At 46.6% G+C, this 20,329-nt stretch overlaps 1 protein-coding gene across 4 annotated transcripts in view; it reads left to right on the top strand.

The window, feature by feature from the left end:
• The first annotated feature begins 9,998 nt into the window (after positions 1 to 9,998).
• The window catches only part of RRAS2 (RAS related 2), a 35,941-nt gene continuing 25,610 nt past the window's right edge, over positions 9,999 to 20,329 (top strand). The window contains exon 1 of one of the 4 annotated variants that reach the window (XM_052693527.1): positions 9,999 to 10,338. In XM_052693527.1, the coding sequence (XP_052549487.1) occupies positions 10,234 to 10,338 (105 nt within the window). In that variant the 5' untranslated portion in view covers positions 9,999 to 10,233. The other 3 variants (XM_052693529.1, XM_052693531.1, XM_052693528.1) reach the window with 3 other exon arrangements.

The following is a 20,329-nucleotide window of genomic DNA, read 5'->3' as shown; positions in this document are numbered from 1 at the left end:
CGTGAGCTGGAGGAAGAGGAAGAGTACAACTATGGGTGGCAATGTGTTGGCTTAGCTGCCTTACAGATGTCTGCTGTACTTCCCAAAGCACTGGGATCTTGTTAGTCACTCACTGAAGGTAAACTGCACTTAATGAAGCTCACTGTGGTATTTCAAGGATGAGAGCTCAAATCAAACTCATTCTTAGAGGAAAAAAACAGACATTCTGTTGAAACAATTAAACCAAGAAATGCCACGTTGTCCTTTTTTGGCAACGAACTGAATCATGACACACCTTCCCCCATTTGTGTGGGAGAGATCTCCAATGGAATGCAAGATTAATTATTTGGTGACGGTTAGTTTTTTTTTCCACCGGAGATTACCTCTTTGCATAGCTATGAGCTGCTGTTGGTAGTTCTTGTCCGTGCCCCTAACGAAAGCACGGCCCTTTATCACTGAATGAAATCGGAGACAAGTGTTGGCTCCGGCTTCGTCTGCTGCCGTAGATAATGCCTGTTCCTATATATGCTGCACTTCAATCTCTCCTATTGTTGTTCATATTTAGTAATTCTCACCCAAACTGCTGTGTTTGATCAGAGACCAGCTGGACATCAGGAAGGCTGCAGGTAGTCACTGTAGACTGTCTTGTTATCTCTTGAAAGCCATAGATATTCATTCCAACTGTTCAGGAGTGTCAGAAATAGACAGCACCTATGTTATGTGTACAGTATTTAGAACTACTTGCTATCCCTAGAGCACCTTTTTAACACATTGAAGCATAATACCTTCATGCTGCTTGTTGATGTAACTGCTATTACCACTCCTGATTCATTCCCAAATGTTGAGAAATGGTGGTTTTTGCAGTAAGGATCTGACATTATTAAATCCTGACTGATGTGAAAGAAAGAAGTGGGGAGGATGCACCCTGGCTCAGATGCAGACTGCATTCAAAGTACAAAAATAAAATTGGGGTCTTCATTAGATATTGCTCTGTTTCCTTCTGGAAAAATGTCTGTCCCTCAGCCCCTGCCCTGGAAAACATGAGTACTGCATTGCCAATTATCTAGAAAAATGTTCTCTAGTAACAAGGCAAATACCAAAAAAAAAAAAGTTTATTGAGCCTGTAGGGCATGAATGAATGATAGGCTTGGTTTTATGACTTCCTGCAATAGGGAAAGAGAAATGACTTTACTTTTCTGAGGGCAGGAATTTATAGAGAAGTTTGGTCAAACATGTATTGTGAAATTTTTTTGCAACAAACTGAGAAGAATTTTCAGCAAATTGGAGGCCTGGCTTGATGAAAGCACTTGGGAGCCAAAGTCTCTTTATAAATCAGCTACTCATTTGGACACTTGTTTGGACATGCTCTGGATCATGCAGAAGAGTCACAAGATGTCCTTTGGGTCCCATTTCTATCCCCCTCTGTCCCCTAGCCTCCATCAGTGATGTCCTGAGGCCAGGACTTCTCACTCCAGCACAAGTATGTGAATTGTTTTTCTGTGTTTTTTAGGTGCAATTGGCAGAGAAGAATTGTGTCATCTAGCAGAAGTCTTTCTGTGCCTCTCTGGAACTGCAGAGTTATGCTCACAAGAAGTGCCAGGTAGGCCAGTTAATGAAGTGCAGATGGTCTTTTTGTGAGGTTCAGAAGCATCATGGCTCAATAAATGATGTGTTTTAGCCAGAAGCCTAGCGTAAATGGCCAACTTCTCACAAGACAACAAAGAGACAGGACAAAACAGAATGTCTTTTTCTGTAGGCAGAGAAGGCGGTTTTTGGTGAAAGAGTGTCTTTTTGCCCTGCAGGATTTAACCAGCTTGTCTACCCCTTGCCCTTACAAGGTCTCACCTCCCATCCATGGGAGCTACACACATGGCCTCATTACATCTTCCTTCTCCCAATCCCTCCACCATCTCCCAAGAAGCAGACAGCAAGCAAACGCCCTCTTCACCCTCCCCCTCCCTTGATCTGCATGGCACAGCCACTTGTCAGCTGTGTTTTTCTCCAGCATAACATGTAGTCCTCAGTCTGTGATGTTTCCTGAGGGTTGTGGAGGCAGCAGTCACAACTGCATGCCAGAATGCTCAAAAGGTCAAAAAAGACATAGAGTGCTGGCCAGGGCAGACAGAGTCTAAGTGAGTATGCTTGCCCAGAAGTGATGTGGATTGAGGTCCCCTGGGAAGTGTATGCATAAAGCAGGCAAACCAAAATCCTTCTTTTAGGAAACAGAGGTGGATAGAAAAGCCATTTGTGGTTAATTGAACTCCTTCCTCCACCCTGAGTTGTTCAGTTCACACCATTAATGAAGGCACCATGGTCAGGCTTTTGGGCTCACCTAGCTGCTCCAGCTACTCACATACCCCAGAAAATGGGCTTAAGGCTATTGAAAAAACCAGTCTTGGCTCTCTTGGTCCAGTTGTACAGCCTCATTTAATTCCTTGCAGAAGCTGTGTAGGGACACAACAGGTATCAGGTCTGAGTTCTCTCTACAGACTTCCTTTTTCACCAGTTTCCTTTTCATAGTATCAGAGAATCATAGAATTGTTTGAGTCGGAAGGATCCCTTAAAGGCCATTTACTCCATCTTCCCTGCAATGAGCAGAGACATCTGCAACTAGCAGAGGTGCTCAGAGACCCTCCAACATGAGTTTGAATGTCTCCAGGGACAGGGCATCCATCACCTCTCTGGGTAACCTGTGCCATGGCTTTACCATTGTTATTGAAAAAAACTTCTTCCTTATATCCAACCTAAATTTCCCCTCTTTTAGTTTGAAACCATTTCCCTTGTCCTGTCACAACAGGCCCGGCTAAAGAGTCTGTCCTTTTCCCTCTTGTAGTCTTGCTTAAGGTGCTGGAAGGCTGCCCTCTGGTCTCCCCACAACCTTCTCTTCTCCAGGTGGAACAGCCCAACTGTCTCAGCCTGTTCCTCATAGGGGAGGTGTTCCATCCCTTTTCATTCTTTCTTTTTGAAAACACTGCAGATTAAAATCAGGCCATCATCTTGCAAATGCTTTTGGAAAATGTCCACAACCATGTTCTACCCAGGGCACCAAGAAACTATTTAGCTGGGTAAGAGCTTGCTGAAATATTGTTGAGCAGCATCCCTACTCATCAAGGTCGCAAAGGAAAGCACCATTTCAAGCTCAAGAGTAATTCCACCATGGTGAAGTCAGTGATTGGTGAACGCTTCATTTTCACCATGTAAAGCTCCTCATTGTGGCTGTTCATATCACATAACTAGTAACAAGACAGATCAATATTTAACAGTAGGTTAAATGATTGACTGTTATCATTTGTTGCTTGGTCATTTTATGTGATTACTACTTGTCATGATTTCTTTTAATAAATATTCCCTCAATAGAGAATTTGATAATGAACTGAAGCCTCTTAAAAATTTTGCTATGTTGTTACTTTTAAAACTGGGAGTTGGAGCTTCTGGAAAATCCGTGCGATGGGTTTCTTCAATTTTTCTGAAGGAGATTATTTAGCAAGTAGAACATTCGTCTTGCACTAGGCTTATCAGAGAAGACAGGGTTTAAAAAAAATCATACATTGAAAAAATAGCATCTGATTACATACAACATGTTCTGCCAGATATTCTGAGACAGCACCAGAAGGCACCACATTTCAAGTGGCAACAGCACGTCATGGAAATATCTGAAAAGTCTCCTTTTCAGTAAAATGTCTGTTTATCATGCACTTGTTATCAAGCTGTCCTGTTTGTTTTCACCTTAATTTCCCCATTCTTCAGTTGCTAGGTTCACTTTCCCTTTTCGGAGAGATTCTGATTTTCAGTGATTTAAAAACAGAAATGAGCATATTACAGTGTTTCAATTTTTAATTTTTGTTTTAAAATCATATCATGTCTGAATGAATACACTCCTACAGCAGATATAGCAATCTCCTTGATCCGTATTGAGTTCAGGTCCTTGTGCATAAAAATGGCAATGAAAAGGAAAACTTCCTCAGCTACAGTGCTGCTGGTAAGAATTAATGGGCTGATTTTGAAGGAAAATACATCTGCAGAAAAAGTAGAGGGTTTGTGTTGTTTATTCCCCAGTACAGCTCACTTGACTGATAGAGGCGTTCTGCATATCCTCAGGCATATTCCTTAGCATGTCCATGCATGAGTGCTTCATCTGTGAATGGGATAATAATTCTTCTCCTATCTATTTAGACTGTAACTTCCGTGTGACAGCAACTGGATCTTACAACGTTTGTACAGAATCACTGAATCATTACAGTTGGAAAGGACCACCAAGATCATCTAGCTCAGCCACCAACCCATCACCACCACTGCGGTCCACCAATACCACTCCTGTTAATTGGTGGCAAAAAAAAAAATGGCAAATACAAAAAAGATTGGATGTTAATTCCTCAGCTGAAATTTCAGTATGAACTAGTTTTGCATATTTGAACAAGTGCTTTCCTTCTTCTTGGCAGTAGGCCTCGCTGGTCAAAACGTGATGGATTTGGAGCAGTCTGCCAACATCACCTTTGAACCAAAAGTGTTTCAAGTGCCTCCGGAGCCAACTCTAAGATGTTCTGAATATAGAGTATTCTACACTGCATACAGCATTTCCTTAAGGTATGCAGATCAGGAGAGGGGGAAGAGAAGTGGAAGAGGAATTGCAGAGGAAATTGCTGAAACTGCCTGTTTTTTCACCTCCAGCCTAACATCTAAATTGGGAGAGGATGATTTCATGTAGGTAGTGTCTGCATTGATTTTTGTAAAAACACCTTTCTGGCTTTTTAAGCTGGTGTTCAGCAGTACCTGAGAACAGCCTGCATTCAGGGGGCTGCTTGGCCTGTCAGTGACGGGAGGAGGGTGGAAGGGGAGGTGTCTGCGATGTCCATTGTGTTGATGTGAACAGGCAGTGATGGGATTGCTTGTGGAGAGCTGCAGGACTTACTGGGAGAATGTGAGGACAACATCTGCAGGGGAAAGCAGTAGATAGGGAGGTTAACAATGAGGAACTGCCTACTGGATGGGAATTAAAACAGCAAGAATGGTAAATGGGAGAAAAAGATGCTTTAAAAGATTTTTCCATCGGCACCTCATGTCAAAAGAAAATGAACTGCTGAACTCTCTCTTCTTCACCCGCCACTAACCTTTACATGACAAAATGACAGCACTGAGGCAAATTGTTGTAGGCTGAGAAAACAGTTTTAGTGAGCAATAGCAGCAATTTCAGCAAGCTGTGACATTTGAAAGCACAGGCAGACCAGCCTGTTCTTTATTTACTAGCAGGGAAATGCCCTCCTATGTCTAATAAGAAACAATGGCCAATAGTCAAAGTTAACAAAAATAGTAAGAAATGCTTCAACAGTTTGGGAAACTGTCATCGTAGATCTTGGAAGTATGAAGAAACTCTGCATTTTGGCAATAGCACTTGTAGAGAAAAAAAGAAAAAAAAAAAGGCTGGGGACTGGAAAAATGTCTGCTTAGGAGAAATTCATGTCCCTGAGCAGTTTTCAGCCAGAGAAAGAATGATTTTTCTGTATCTGTGAAACTCAGTATGGACAGGATATCACTGTACAATACCCCTTTGCTAAGAACAGTGCTGTTTTAAGGCACCAACTAGGTGGAAAAACCTTTTACTACTCTATTTTTAGCACTGGAGATTGCAAAGATGATGGGAGTGTTTTGAAGGCAGCTCTTTTGGTGCAATGGGATAGCTAGTCAGCCCATAATAAACAATGATTTTTGATTATTTCATTAGCCACCAAGAGGAACACAACATGCTGGTTGTCCAGAAAAGCTGTGGATGCCCCATGCCCCATCCCTGGGGGTGCTCAAGGTCAGGTTGGATGGGGCCCTGGGCAGCCTGAACTGGTGGGAGGCAGCCCTACTCATGACAGGGGTTGGAACTGGGTGGGCTTTTATGTCCTCTACAGCCTAAACCATTCTGTGATTATCTGCTAAAGAACCAAGCACAATCAGCATGAACCAACGGGGATTTTTTGCCACTGTGAGGGTTCAAAAAAGAACCCTACACTTCATTTAAGCAGCCCTCAGGACATACATATCTTGTGGAGGTAAGCACACTGTGTAGGGACGATGGATAAGTACGTCTGGGCTCTGAAAGCATGCATCCCTGTATAAATGTGCCCATTTAGATTTACTTCACTATCGCTACTCCTCAATGCAATCTCAGTTATTTAAACCACTGTGAAGTACTGAATCTTTTAAATCTCATCATTTCATAGCCTCAGACATCTGGCAAACTCCATCTGTGCTACGGAACTGTGCTATTTCAAGGTCACGCATTTCAGTAAATGATTCCTAGTGTGTTTTGTTCCTGTGTGGATGTGGAGTTCTTAGCATTAACCAGAATACATCCAACCAAGGGACTGAAAGACTGTGATGATAAATTCTAGAAAAATCATATCAGAAAATTAATCCAGGAATGGGTCATGAAAGGGTAAAAGAAAATAGCAACGAGGCTGCAAGTGAGCAGCCTTAAGAAAAGTGAATTTATAGGAAAAAGCCGAGTTGGCAGTTTACGTAAGAAATGCTATGAGCACGCAGCACCTCAGTGCAAAAATAAGGAGAGGAATTTTAGAAAGAGCAGAGAGCCTCAATCAGTAGCTCTTCTTTGATCTCTGCATAAGAAGGAAGCATGCAGAAAATGAAATGTAGGTCATCATACTAAGAATTTATACAAAAATGATAGCATAAGCATTTTTGGTGTAAATTACACTGTAAGCTAGAAAGAAAAAAATTGCAACAGAGGGGATCTCTGAAGGTGTATTGGTAAAAGGAGGGAGTTCAGGCTCAGATGTTGTGCAACACCTACAAGAGAGGAAAAGCAATCATCAGCACAGGGGAGGGGGAAATAATTTTTGTTGCTATTTTTGCTTCATTCATAGGACCAGGGGGAATGGTTTCAAGCTACAGCAGGGGAGATTCAGGCTGGACATGAGGAAGTATTACTTTTCGGAAAGGGTGGTCAGGCACTGGAATGGATGCCCAGGGAGGTGGTGGAGTCACCGAGCCTGGGGGTGTTCAAGGAAAGGCTGGATGTTGTGTTGAGGGACATGGTTTAGTGGGAGCTATTGGGAATAGGTGAACGGTTGGACTGGGTGATCTTTTAGGTCTTTTCCAACCTTGGTGATTCTATGATTCTATGATTCTTTGCTACTATAGTTAACTGCAACGAAGTAACAAACAAATGAACCACTGAAAATTGCTGTGTTGATGTTCCCACCTGCTCTGCCTCCCCTTTATGCTGCCAGCTAATGGCCAGCCTGTTCATCAGAACATCAGGTAAGGCCGTATATAATGCTTTGCTAAAACCAAGATATAGAATGGTTACTGTCTCCTCCTACTCAAAGGCCCACTACTGAGTCACAGGAGAAAAATATTTTGGTTTGGCACAGTTTCTCCTTGGAGAAAAACACCTCGGTTGTCAATTACCTCCTTCTTTTCTCCCAGGTATTTACAAGTAATAGAATTGCTTATTTTAGGACTTTTTCCAGAAAATGAGATGAAGGTGATTGATCCATAATTCTCATGGATCTTTATGGACTTGGTGATGTTGGTCGGTCCTTTCCAGCTGAAACTCTTCTGTCCTTGTAGCATGTGGGAGAACCACGGGTAGTGTGACCAAAAGGCATATGAAAATTTGGCTGCTCCCAAGCTTAAGAATCAGATGCTGTTTCGAATATCCAGGCATTTCCTACACCTTTTTGTTATCCCTTTGGTGGCAATGAAAAAAAAGCTAATTTTATCTCATGTGCAGGGAAGAGGGTCCAGTTGTATGGTGGTACACGATGTACTTATGTGCACTGATAGCTCATTTTCTGGTCAAGAAAATCCAGATGTGGCTTGTGGTTTGTGTTTTGTTGCCCCTGAGATGTCCCAGGACTCTGGGCATTGGTGCCATTATACCAGAGGGGACCCAGGAGGAAGTGGTCCATTCTCAAGTGAAGTCACCCACATTGCAGAGGCAGTCTCTGCCATCAGCCCAGGGCGTGCTTCCACTGCCTGCACACCAATGGCTACAAATGCAATTGCTCGGCTTATCTGGGAAGAGACCAGAAAAGGTGCAGGCTCCTTCCCAACGGGATGAAGGTATTGAGACGACGGTGTGTTTGATGGAAAGATGTTGATTTTTTTTTCTTCCTTATCATTTCATGGATTTTTAATTGCTATTGAGTATGGTACACTTGAATCTCTAAAGTCATCATAATCATAACAAGTTTTTTTAATACTCTGGAAAAATGATTGTGCATTTCATTCTGGATTAGGTCTTCCATTCTCATCCTGAGGAAAAGCAATTTGTTATGTTTTTCTCCTCCAGCTTCTTGTTTCACAACTGTGAGAAGCCCATCTCCTCCGCTTGTGCACTCATTGTGGGGTTCTTGGTGGGAACTGCAACATGTGGGTTCCTGTAGGTCACAGCATCTATACAGTGATGCTCTGTGCATTTGTGCAAGGTCAGTACACAAGTGCTGCCTTTGGGAACGTGCATAATGCCACATTCATGGAAAAACTTACTGTTCCTGCAGAAATCTACTATGCTGACTCATGACCCTGAGATTTTGTAACTTGTTGCTGTGATAAGCCTGTGATCAGGCTCCTTTCTAATTAAGCAATCGTGTTCTCACAGAGTGCTTGTAGCTTCAATATGTTACTTACTGCATAGATGTCTTCTAACCCTCCATGCTGACATCTTTCCCAGGCTGCCAGTGCAAAACAAAGTTCTGGATCTTCCCCCCAAGCATTTCCTGAAACCTTTTTTTCCATCGTTACATAAGGTGCTGGGGTGCTCTCTCTTTTAAGCTTGCCATCTGGATGCTGCTCTTGATTTTGTCTGTCTTCAAGCATGTATATTGAGGCTGGATCTGAAACGGTGCAGCCTCTTGTAACAGCTCTAGAAGTTGTACTTCTGAATTGCTGCACCAAAAAACTTTGGCCACTTTTTCACCATCTCACATCTTGATGTTTTAAGTTACCCCTCTCTATCACAGGGAGGGCAGTGAGGCACTGGCACAACTGCCCAGAAAGCTGTGGGTGCCCCATCCTTGGAGGTACGCACTGCTAGGCTGGATGGGGCCCTGGGCAACATAAGCTGGTTGGGGGCAGCCCTTCTTATGGCCTGGAGTTGGAACTGGGTTGGCTGACAGTTCCTTCCAACACAAGCCATGCTGTAATTCTATGGTTTCCCAACCCCAGGTCTCGCTGCAAGAGTTGCTGGGTCTCTCCCGAGCACTGTTTGGATACAGCTATCAGTAGCACAAACTGCTCAACAGCCGCTGCCCATCTCTTCCGTCATCTACTGCTTTATGTGTCAAACCGGGTAATGACCGACACAAAGAATTTAACAGTAACAGGTTTTCACAGTGAAGTCTTTCTTAAAGCAATGGATGCCGGTGTTATTTGTCTTAAGCCTTCAATGTATCTGCCCACTCGGAAAACCTGAAGTGCAATTCGCAGACTGGATGGCCTCAGCGGCTCCAACAGCTCTTTGAAACAATGTATGTTGAAACCGAAAGCTTAAAAGATAAGGGAAGAATAAAACGTTTGCTTCTCTGTATCTTCAGACCAAGGGAACCCAATACCCTACAGCAATTGTTCTCATAGAGAGGCTGCTGAGCTCCCGGAACTCGGCGATGCCCTGAGCGGGGCCGTACGGTCACAGCGCCAACAGCTCCTCGCTGCATTTCTATTAAAAGCGTACAAACAGATCCCAAACAAGCCAAACTTAGGAAGGAGGAGAGCGGAGCTGTTCCGCTGTGCCGAGCGCTCGGAGGCGGCCGTGACACCGTGATGGGACGGGGAGGTGATGGCAGCTCCCAGACACGCGGCTCCGAGGAGCGGGGAACGACGGGGCGCGCAGCCGCCAGCCCGAACGCGGCCCTGAGCCGCGCCGCAGAGGGGAGAGCGCGGCCCTACGGGACCGGGAGGAACACGCCGGCGGCAGAGGCCACGCCCCCCTCATGTGTATATTCACGCTCATTAGCATGGCTGATGATGCGGCCCCGCCCCCCGGCGGCCATTTGTAGCCGCGGCGCCCTGGCTGCGGGGGCGGGCGGCGCTCCCTTCGCTTCGCTCGGCGCTGCTCCTCTCGGCTCGGCGCTGCCGGGCGCTCCGTTACCCGCGCTGTGCCGGCGGCGCGCTCTGTGAGCGGTGGGGCTCGGGGCCGAGCGGGCGGCGGACGGCAGGGAGGGAAGGCGGCAGCGGCGGTCGGCGGCGGGCAGGGAGGCGCCGGACCTGGCGGCGCTGCCGCGCTCGGCTCCCCCCGGCTCCCCCATGGCCGCGGGCTGCAGGGACGGCCCGGGGCAGGAGAAGTACCGGCTGGTGGTGGTGGGCGGCGGCGGCGTGGGCAAGTCGGCGCTCACTATCCAGTTCATCCAGGTGAGGCGCGGCGCCGGGGTACCCCTCTCGCGGCGCCGGGGAGGTTCCGCTCCGCCCGGCCACGGCGCCGGGGCCTGGGCGCTGCCCGGCGCGCGGAGCCGGGAGGGAGGAAGGCCCGGAGGCGCCCCGCGTTGCCGGTGGGAGGCGGCGACGTGACCTCGAGGGCCCCCCGGGAAGGCGCTGCGGGAGGGAAGGGGCGGCAGCAGCCTCCGGCCTGGCGCTGCCTGCGGCGAGCGGGTGGGGCGGCGACGGGGTGCGAAGCGCGTCCCTGCGGGCGGCGGCGGGGCAGGGCAGGGCAGGGCGAGCCGGGCGGCGCGGCTGCCTCGGTGCCGGTGTGCGGCTTACGGAAAGATATGAGGAAAGGTGCGTCCTGCCGCGCGAGGGAGGGCCCTCGGTCTGCCCCTCTGCCGTACCGCTGCGGCGCGCCTTCAGGCTGAGCTCGGGCACGCAGGTAGCTGGCGCTTCAAGAGCTTGGCTTCCTGGGAAGCAGTTGCAAACGGAGCGCTGAGATGGGACCGGTTGCCGTCTTCGCAGCTTTGTGCTGCAGCAAGTACCGCGTGTGGCAGAGCGCGTCCGTGCCTGCTGCTCTGGGGGCTGCTCGCTTCATTGGCCTGCTGCAGCTGGCTCAGCGCTGCTAACGCAGCGCGGTGTGGTCGCTTTGGATGGCATTGCCTGTGTGTTCCTGAGGGCATCCGGGCTGGTGTGAGAGCAGCGTGTGTGGCTGGAGGCCGGTTCTCCGGTGCTGAAGTCTTGGAAAATGCTGCTGAATGAGTTTGTGGAGTCTCTGGCTGTAGCATGGCTTTTGGATAGTCATTTCTAGTGCCGGAGGAGGAAAGGATTCTGCAGAGTGCTGTATTGGTTTCTGCGGGCAATCACATTGAAACTTTCTTAAAACAAAGCTTAAGATGCACGCGTATGGAAGAAAAAGTTTTGTCTCAAGAGCTGCTGTTGGTGCCCCTTTTCCAGAGGAGATCTGTGAAAGAGGAATCTGGCGTCTTCCTGTGTGAGAAACTCGTCGAATTATTAGCTGAAAAAGAACTGTTTCGCTTTAAAAGAGTGGTGTCAGAGCAGCACTGTGGGGCTGAGCTGATGTGTTCAGAGTGAATTTTCCAAAACAACTTATTGTCAGCTTGTATTACATTATCTGTGTTGTTTTGCCCTCTCAGCTGCTTTATCTTGATGTGAAATCTTGCCACTGCAAAGTGATCTTTAGCAGAAAACTTGGCCTCTGAACAACCTGAGAAATAACTGGGAAATAAAGACCCTCTGTGTGGAGCCTCAGGGGCCTTAGGGACTGGTGTTGTGTGTTTTCTGTACTTGCTGCATTGCTATAGACAATAGGAAATGAAGCTTGATGTGTTGTTTCTTGGCTTAGGGTATTTTCTTGAGCTCTTACACCTTGTGATGGTGTCAAGTCTGCCTGATGCCATGCAGCCACTGCTGTCCTTCCTGCGTGGTGACTGTATTGCTAAACATGTTGTTTTCCTTTTAGGACTGTGTAGAAACTTCTCCAAATTGTTTTAAAATTGATTACAAGCGAGTCACATGCCTCATTGCTGGAATTTCTCAGGATTAAGTGGCCGACTCGTCATTGCCTCACTGCAGCATGGCTCGGTGCTAGGTTTGGCCACACGACAGGACTTGATGTCAGTGAGGGATTTCAGCTCTGTTTTGCTTTGCTATTGCTCGTGATAAAGTGTGGTCGTCACCATCTCAGTTCTGAAGCTCTTCAGGAGGAACATTTCTTGTTGGTGAATACTTCCCACTTGGGTTTGTTTCCCTGTACTTAAATGGAAGTGCTTCAGGGCTGCTGGTTGCTTCCAGGTAAACAGGGCTGTTGTGCTCAGCCATGGTGGGAAAGCACGTGAGCTTGTGTATATTGCTTCCTTCAGAAGACTAAAGGGGGATCTATATCTGAAAATAGGAAATCGTTCCCTCTTGTGCGGTGAAATAAGCAAAGAGGAACTGAGGCTGCAGGCAGAACCAGTTGGGCAGCTCTCTGTCACCAGCCCTGGGATCTGCCTGCCCAGTGCATCCCTCCTGCCTTGCTCAGTGCCTGTGGTGGTGGCATGCTGAAGCCGGGCCTCGTATTGGCACTGGAGCCTCCTGGCCTGTGTGCAGCATCCGGCTTGAGAGCGTCAGTGGTGGTTTGTGCTCAAATTTGGGATGAAACAGCACTGTTTTGGTCCTGCAGCCAAAGCTCTTCAACTGCATGTGAGCTGTTCAGAAGTTCCTCTTATGCTTGGAGAAGTTGTGGGGTGCACATTTGCAGATGAGGGCTGTCAGTGTGTAGTGACTGTCAGGCTCCTCTTGGCCCTTCCTCCAGGGAGATAAACAGAGCTGGGTATTAGGGCTGGTGGGACAGGATTCCATCCTGGAAATTCACAATCATTTCCTCTAAATCAGGATGTGATATATGAACTTTCTGCTGTCCAGTCTGCATGCTGTTAGGACAGGAAGTGGAGAAGTTGTAATTGTGGAGTAGATGGCCCCTGCCACAGCCATAAACCTTAGGAAAGCCCCCGTTAGTGGCAGTTCAACTTCATGCCACGGCCTTTTAAAACTAAGTGCTGGAGCTAAGCATTCCTACTCTTAGCTAAACAATAAACAAATAATCCATCACACTGAGATCCCAGAAGAGGCAGAAGCCTTTTTTTGCAGGCAGCCGAGGCATTTGGGAGCACGAGCCGTGCGGGGCGCACAGCTGTTGCTGCAATAGCTCCTCTCCAGCTGTCATGCAGAGGTCTGTCACAAAATACCCCACATTCCCTTCTAACTCAGCCCTTTGTAATATTCAGGTTTCCTCGCTCAAAGGGAGTGCAGCCTTGCAAGTACTTAATCACCCTCTGCATACTTCTTAGCCTGCAGTTGCCATTTACTTCATGCTTTTTTTGGTTAGCTGGATTGCCGCGCCGCTAGTTTCAGCAGCACGCAACAGGAATGCCACTGATGTTTTATGTGTCCAAGTATCTGCTCTGCAAAGCTGTGGCTGCCTTTGGTCAGAATTTTTAAAATAATTGGTTATGTTCTTCTTCTTTTTAGTGATACCGAAGGTTTTGTTGTGTTTGCATGCTGATCAGCATCCACTGTCTCCCAAGGGTGAATATCGCCAGAGAATGCATTGGTTTGAAAACCTTGAGGTGATGTTGACTGGATGCAGTTCCTTCAGTGTGGCTGAGCTCAGCTTGTCAGTCAGCTTCATGCTAAATGTAGTAATGCATGAATGTGTTTTAGGCTACTGGGACAATTTGTACAATGTAAAAGTGTATGTGGGGATCTAATGATTGTGTTTTGTGTGCGTGTATTGACTTCATGCTGTATTTGCATGTGAAAATTTGCAGTAACAATAGTAAACTTCTACTGCTCTTCCAGCTGTCAGTAACCAATTCTGATAGGAGCTGAGCTGGTCACTTTATTCAACAAGCAAGCAGAGCAAGTTGGAGGTAGATAGCTAGTACCAGGCATTGCTCTGAAAGCAAGCGTATGTGGCTTACAGATGGGTGATGAGCAGCTGTTTGGATATGCTTTTCTTTCTCTTTTCCAAACTACAGTTTTCACCAGAACATTAGTTCTCAGTACATACAACTAGGGGTGAGTTGACTCAGCGTTATCTTTTATTTGATGGAGTTGTTGGGTGAAAAAATGGCATTGTTTTCAATTTTAAGGTGAGGCTTTAAAGCAGCACAGTAAAGCAGATGGAAAAGCAACAACTGAAATGCAGCTGGTGTCCACTCTGGGGGTTGGACAGACTCCATTGTCTGACTGTCCTGTGCCACTTGTATGTGCTGTGCTTGAGGGTTTAAGCCCCTTTCATTCCTGGGTATTCTGATGAACTGCTGCTGTCAGTCAGAACGTGTTCCTCGAGTGAGCCCATGAAAAAAAAAAAAAAGAAACAAGGAATAAAATGTCACAGAATCCTGGCTGTGGATTCATATGAGGCTATGCTATAACTGTATGCTTACATTGTGGTAAACACCGGGGTCGTATTACAGTGAGCAGTGTGGTGTGATGCAAGGTGGCAAAACATGATTCAGGGAAGAAGTGTCTTTGTGTTGGCATCCACCGAGGTTAAAGGTGGCCTGTGTGTGTGTTGCAGAAGGTGGGAAATGAAAATCCTAATCCAAACAAAACTCTTGTGATGCAGTCACCTGGAAAAATAAGGGCCTGTTTTTCTCTTGTGAAACCTGAAGCCTTGGCTCCACGCTTTCCAGAGTGCTGCCACCAGAAAAAGGTTTGTATTGCTCAGTTGTAGATCTGCAGCCTGGCAACTGAAGTAGTTAACTGCTGGCCTAACTTCCTGGCAAAGATGGGTTGAAAGTGTGCCGAGAGCTGCTGAGAACTTGGTGTGATACCCCAGTGTTGCTCCTTGGTGGGGCTAAATGGTGCAGTCCCTCACCACAGGGGTGTCTGCAAGGCAGACACTGGGGCTCTGCAGTGGTACAATGCATCGTAACTTAGCCAGCAGGGATGCCGTGCATTGATGTACTTAGAAGGGACACGATGAAAGCAGCTCGTTAATAAGTGAGCTGTGTTCAGAACTGGGCATGCTTCCTTCCCAAACTGAAATTCCTTTGAGATAACTTGCAACTCTTTGCAGTCAGAAAGCACTCTGTTGTGCAGCAGTCACTTGCACAGTAAGTTGGTACTGCTGTGCTGTTGGTTGCTTCCAGTGCCACTTGCACAAGGAGTGCTGGCAGAGCATCCCAGGCTGGGTGCCCTTTGTGCTCACAGGGTGAATAGCAGCGCTGGCACAGAGCCCTGTGCCCCAGCTATCTGAGAGGTTCTCGGCCTCGGCTGGAGCTCCAGACTGTGCTGCAGGCTGCAGGAGGTGGCTGCTGCAAGCACAACCCTTCTGGGGTGTGTGAAGGGCGGAGATGTTCTGCTTCAGGATACCTTATGTTTACATAACTCGTTGGCATTTACCGATAACATTACCAGCCCCTTGAAGTGCTGCAAGATAACGACCAGCTTGGTAAGTGTCTAGCTGGTAGGAAGCTGGAGTTGTACAGATCTTCCTGAATTAGTCTGTTCTCCGATCTAGACCTGTGTGATGCTACTAAGTCAGTCCTCATCGCTCACGCTGCTTATCCTGCTGGCTTGGTAATCTTGTGCTCTCTTATGGCCATAACTACTATGGAAATGTAATATCCAGGTAGATGCAGCGTGTATTATGAATGTCTTCTGTTTTGAGAAGAATGTAAAACCAACCCCAGCTGAAATCCTGTTTGTAATTGCTCCTTGTCTCTTGACTTCCCCTCGTACTTTGAGTATAACACATCCCCAGATGTCTGGATGTGACTGTGTTCACCCTAGACAAACCTTTAATGGAAGAGGCAAAGTGGATAGGTTCCAGATCAGGTAACTTAGTTATAACAAACACCCATAAGGTGCTGTTTGCCATGTGCAGTTGCTGGAGCTTTGCTTTAAAATGGTTATGGACAGAAGTGGTAAGGTGTTACTGCAGGTGTGGGGAGCTGCCTTCTAGGTGAGCTGTTTCTGTATGAGCAGTGAGTGGGGCCCTCCCCACTGGCCTTGAGCTGTGTTTTTCTTTCCGAAGTGATCCATGCCCTATCATCTTGAGGAATTTTTTTCTCACCTTTTTTTTTCTCATGTTCTTTGCCGTTGTTGTTCTGTCTCTCAGCTTTGGTGCTGTTGCTGCTTGCGTCCAAAATAGCCTCTAAGTCCCTCAGGGGGGAACAGGTAATATAAAGAGAAAGTAATATACTTTCTCTCTTAACTTAATCACTTCAAGTAGGAAGCAGGCAGAAAGGATATTTACTTCAGCTCTTTCTTTGCCTTGTCTTATGACGTGCTGTGTGTATGCTTTAAGCTGGGCACATACCAGTGTCAGTGCCAAAGTTACTGTGTGCTCCGTGGTGAGCGGGGCTCCTTCTAGGTGGAGCTGCCATAAGGGTGAAAGCACTGTTGGAACAGGTGGGTTGCCTGCAGGAGGGTTGGGGTGAAGCGCAGCACAAGGGCTTCTCACCTCTGGGTGAGGGAAGGTCACATTCATGTGTTTATCTAGTGACCAACTGAGTGCTCTGCAACACTGCCTGGCAGTGAGGTGAGTTCACAGCTTCTGATCTGCCGCAGGTGCAGGAAAAGCTGTGGGGCTGTGCTGAGCTGGGTGGCGTTGGGAGGGTTGTACCATGCTTCTCTCATTACATGGGGAGGTGCTGTGAGGTCTGGTTACGAGCTGAGATCCCGGATGAGGGCAGGTTGTTGGTAGAATCTGTGTAACTTACAGCGTGCTGACGTGTGGCACAACTGCCCCAGGAGTGTGTTGGGTGATGTGTGTGGAGCAGGGAAGGTGGCAGGGACACGGAGCCTTACCTTGGTGGTGGTGGGAGCAGCAGCCTAAACTTGAGAAGAAAAGGAACTCCTCAAGTTCTCTGCAATTCCTGAAACCCTCAGAGTTAAAAATAACCAGGGAATGTTTCTGGCAGGGATCAGTTACGCTGCCTGCACACAGCTCTGGCTGGCAGTGGTGTGAGCATAGCCAGACCCACAGCATCTTGTTGGCTCCATCAGGGCAGGGGTTGTCATCTGTGGGGGTGGGTGCAGGGGGGTTCTCCCACCTGGGTGGGAAGGGAGTAGAATGCAGCAGGATCCCTTTCAGCATGGGAGAGAGAAAGCATTAGCTGCTGACACCAGTGTGCGTTAATCATTAACTTGGTATTCACTCTGACGCATCTGCTGTAGTTCAAGAGAAAAAGATCTTTATGCAGAAGGTATATGCAAAGCTTTATTTCTCAGCAGATAAAACTTAGGCATCCGTGTTTGGGACTATAAATGCCTGTCACCTTCCTCAAATCAAGCCAAAAAGCCTTCCCTGAAACTTCTGAGGAAATTATCCAGTGCTGGTCCGAGTGGCTGTAGTTATTGAACGTGTTGAGTCTCTAGTTGTATTTGCTAGAAAAAGATGAAACTTTTAGTAATTGTAATTTTAGTAATTGTAGTTCCTTCAGCATTTTTTTCTGGCAAAACACACTTCCTCACATCATACCACAGAACATCTAGAGTATTCCTAACTTATGATGATAGAAATCTGTGAGCCTACAAGCAAATCTTGAGTGTTTTTGCTGTTTATATGGCAAGTGGACCATGAAAATGGTAGGATGCCAGTGATAAGTCAGTATGAAGAATCTGGTGTCTTTGGATGGAAAAGAGATCCGTTAAACATCTTCTGCCATTAGACTCCCTCTGTGTAAGGGAAGCAAATGGGATTATGATGGCACAAACTGCATGCAGCAGGGTGTTTCTACACTCTCCATTCCTCGTAGTATTTCAGTGTTTGTCTTTCCTTCTAAGAAGGTTCTTTGTAATCATGCAAAAAAAAAAGTGCTGATAATGGACTTGTGCCTGTGCTATGCTGAAGGAGGACATACTGTTAGAAATGTGTGTAAGGTTTTTTGCTAGCTTCCCGCAGTACGTCTGCATTAGCAAAATAAGCAGTGGTGATGTATTTAGATGTTACACAACAAAGAAACTATCAGCCTGTTTTTCATACTTGCCCTGCATTTTCAGTTGCTGCTTGGGATTGTTTCTAGCTGTTGGTCTTCAGGGTTCCCTGGAACTTTGCACTTTGCATGTTGCTCTGCTTCCTGCCCACTGGGCCCTGAGCAAGTTATCATGACTGCGTACCCTGATTGGGATTTCCAAATCACAAACATATGCTGTGCCATTTAGATTTCCCATACGCTGCTTTTCCTTCACCTGATGTCCCTCATCTTTGTAAACTGGCTTCTCACCTCCCTGGGAGCTCTCAGCTTGGGTATTCGGGGCGTGGGGGAGCATCCTTGTGCCCGGCAGAGAAGTCTGTAGGCTGTGTGCTGAAATGAATGATTCCCAGGCCCTCAAGTTGGAAGGTGAGCCTGTACGAAGCCAAAGTAATCCTTAGCGTGTAAGAGCACTAAAATGAGGAGCTCCAAAGAGTGGAAATGCATCTTATCTCTGTCTCTTAGGGACAGGTGGTGGTTGTCTGCTCCTGCCGGGGGAATGTTGCCCACTATCTGTGTTGGTGGGACTGTATGGGGAAAGAGCTTTAAACCTTAGCAGTTGCCTCCTTTGTCCTGACTTTATCTGCCTTTCTCTAAGTAGGTTGCATTCCTCACATTTTTAATAGTGGCTTCCCCTCCTCCATAGCTGCTTTGCCTTGTGTCGTGGGGCGCTGTGAATTTTTAGACTTGTGCTCCAGGAACCCTCTCCAGGAAAGGAAACTGAAGATCAAATCATTCTGCTTGGAGCAGAATTTGCAAATCTACTGTGTGCAGCGTGAGTTCAGTGTAGTGGTGACTTAGGATCTTAAAATCCAGCTGAGTTTGTACAAAGGCAGGGATTTTGTTCATGGTTTAAGGGTTTTTGTATCCTGCACTTGGGTTTTCTGCTTGTTTTTGTTTTCAATTTACAAATACTCATAGGAGAATAACCAGAAGCTCTGTGTCTCATGCAGTGAATCTCCTATGCGAGGGAAAGTGGTGGTGATCTGGGAGAATGAGCTCAGCCTGCCTGTGGGAGATGAACAGCTTCATCTTCAACCGCTTGCCTCGGCCTTTGGGGTCTGACAGCTATTTCCTAAACCTGATGCACTCTGACTGTCAGGGCCAGAGCACATCCAAACAGGACTCTGTTGTAACTCCATCTCTTAGAATTGTATCAGCATAGTAGTAGTGCAGTCTTGGTTCTGTTCAACAAGTTTGTGATGGACACAGCCTATCTAATTGCTTCTGAGCTCTGTGATTGTGGAAGGTTTCTTTTTATATATTCACAGAAAAGGAGCTTAAGGTTCAAATCAGAGAGTTTTCTAATGCTGGAAGAAGGCCTTTAGTTGATGGCATCTGTTCTGTATGTGCGAGTAACTTAACGTTGGTTTTGCCATTAGCTGATGGCTGCAGAGCTCTGTGCAGTGATGTTATGCTGAGAGATAAGGTGCTATCCTAATTGGCTAAGGGAGAGTTAACCAACAAGAAGATAAGGTGACCTGAAGCCTTTCTTGTTACACTGATGGACTGGCTGTCCTTAGACTTCATCGGTGGTTACTGAAAGTCTGAATAGCACTGAATAGTCCATTATTCTAAGTATGATGAAGTTGAAGAACCTGTTTTTAATCTGTAAAAACGAGAGAAACTAATGTGCTTTCCTGTGGTTTGGGTGCAGAGGGCTGGCTGCTTGTGCATTCCAGGCTGTTTTCTCTTCACTGAATGCCTTTACCACAAGATCACTACTCGGTAGAATATGGGAGCGGAAATAGCAGTAGGGTATGGTTTTTCTTTTTTCTTCTAAAAACCAAAGAGAACCAACAAAAACAACTGATCAGCCCTCCTGCCTTCTAAAACCCTCTGTAAGCAAAGAAATTAAAGGTCTGCACACCGCTCACACATTTAAGATGGCCTTTGCTGTGTTCCTGCCTCTATGAATTTAATCAGAGCGCTTGCGTGAGTTCTTGTTTGCTTGAGAAGATGATGAAATAGTGGCACTTTCAACTTATTTATATAAACAATATGTTTGTTTGTGCATGCAGTATGTGATCAGGAGGAGAATTGCGTGGTGTTATTTGAGTTTGGAGTTTTTTTTATAGGTGATTTTTGTAATGAGAAGTCTTTTTTTGGGGGGTAACTTTTTCTTCAAAGTGAGGTGTTCTGAGCCCTTTCTGAGAAGGTGCAGAGTAAAGGTACTTCTCCAAGCACTGCTGAACTGGTACAGTACTGGGGGGGCTGCAGCAGGCTGCAAATCTGAGCAGTGTAGTACGAGTGCCTCCCTTCTGCACATGGTTGGAGTGGAGCTGGAGTAATTTAGCTTAGTTTCTGTGGATATGAACCTTCTCCAGATGGATAACTGAATTTGCTTTGTTTCAAATGGTTCGGCTACAGAATGCCCTGGATTGTGGTCTTACACCTTGCTTAGGGTAGCAAATTCTCTTGCTGTGCTTTCTGCAGCACCAACTGCTGCTTGGACTGTGGCACGCAGAAGTGGAGTGGGGAACGTGTGAATT

The sequence above is a fragment of the Tympanuchus pallidicinctus genome, unplaced genomic scaffold (assembly GCF_026119805.1).
Source record: "Tympanuchus pallidicinctus isolate F22 unplaced genomic scaffold, pur_lepc_1.0 scaffold3, whole genome shotgun sequence".
NCBI classification, from domain to species: domain Eukaryota; kingdom Metazoa; phylum Chordata; class Aves; order Galliformes; family Phasianidae; genus Tympanuchus; species Tympanuchus pallidicinctus.
This window is presented reverse-complemented; position numbering and strand designations above follow the sequence as displayed.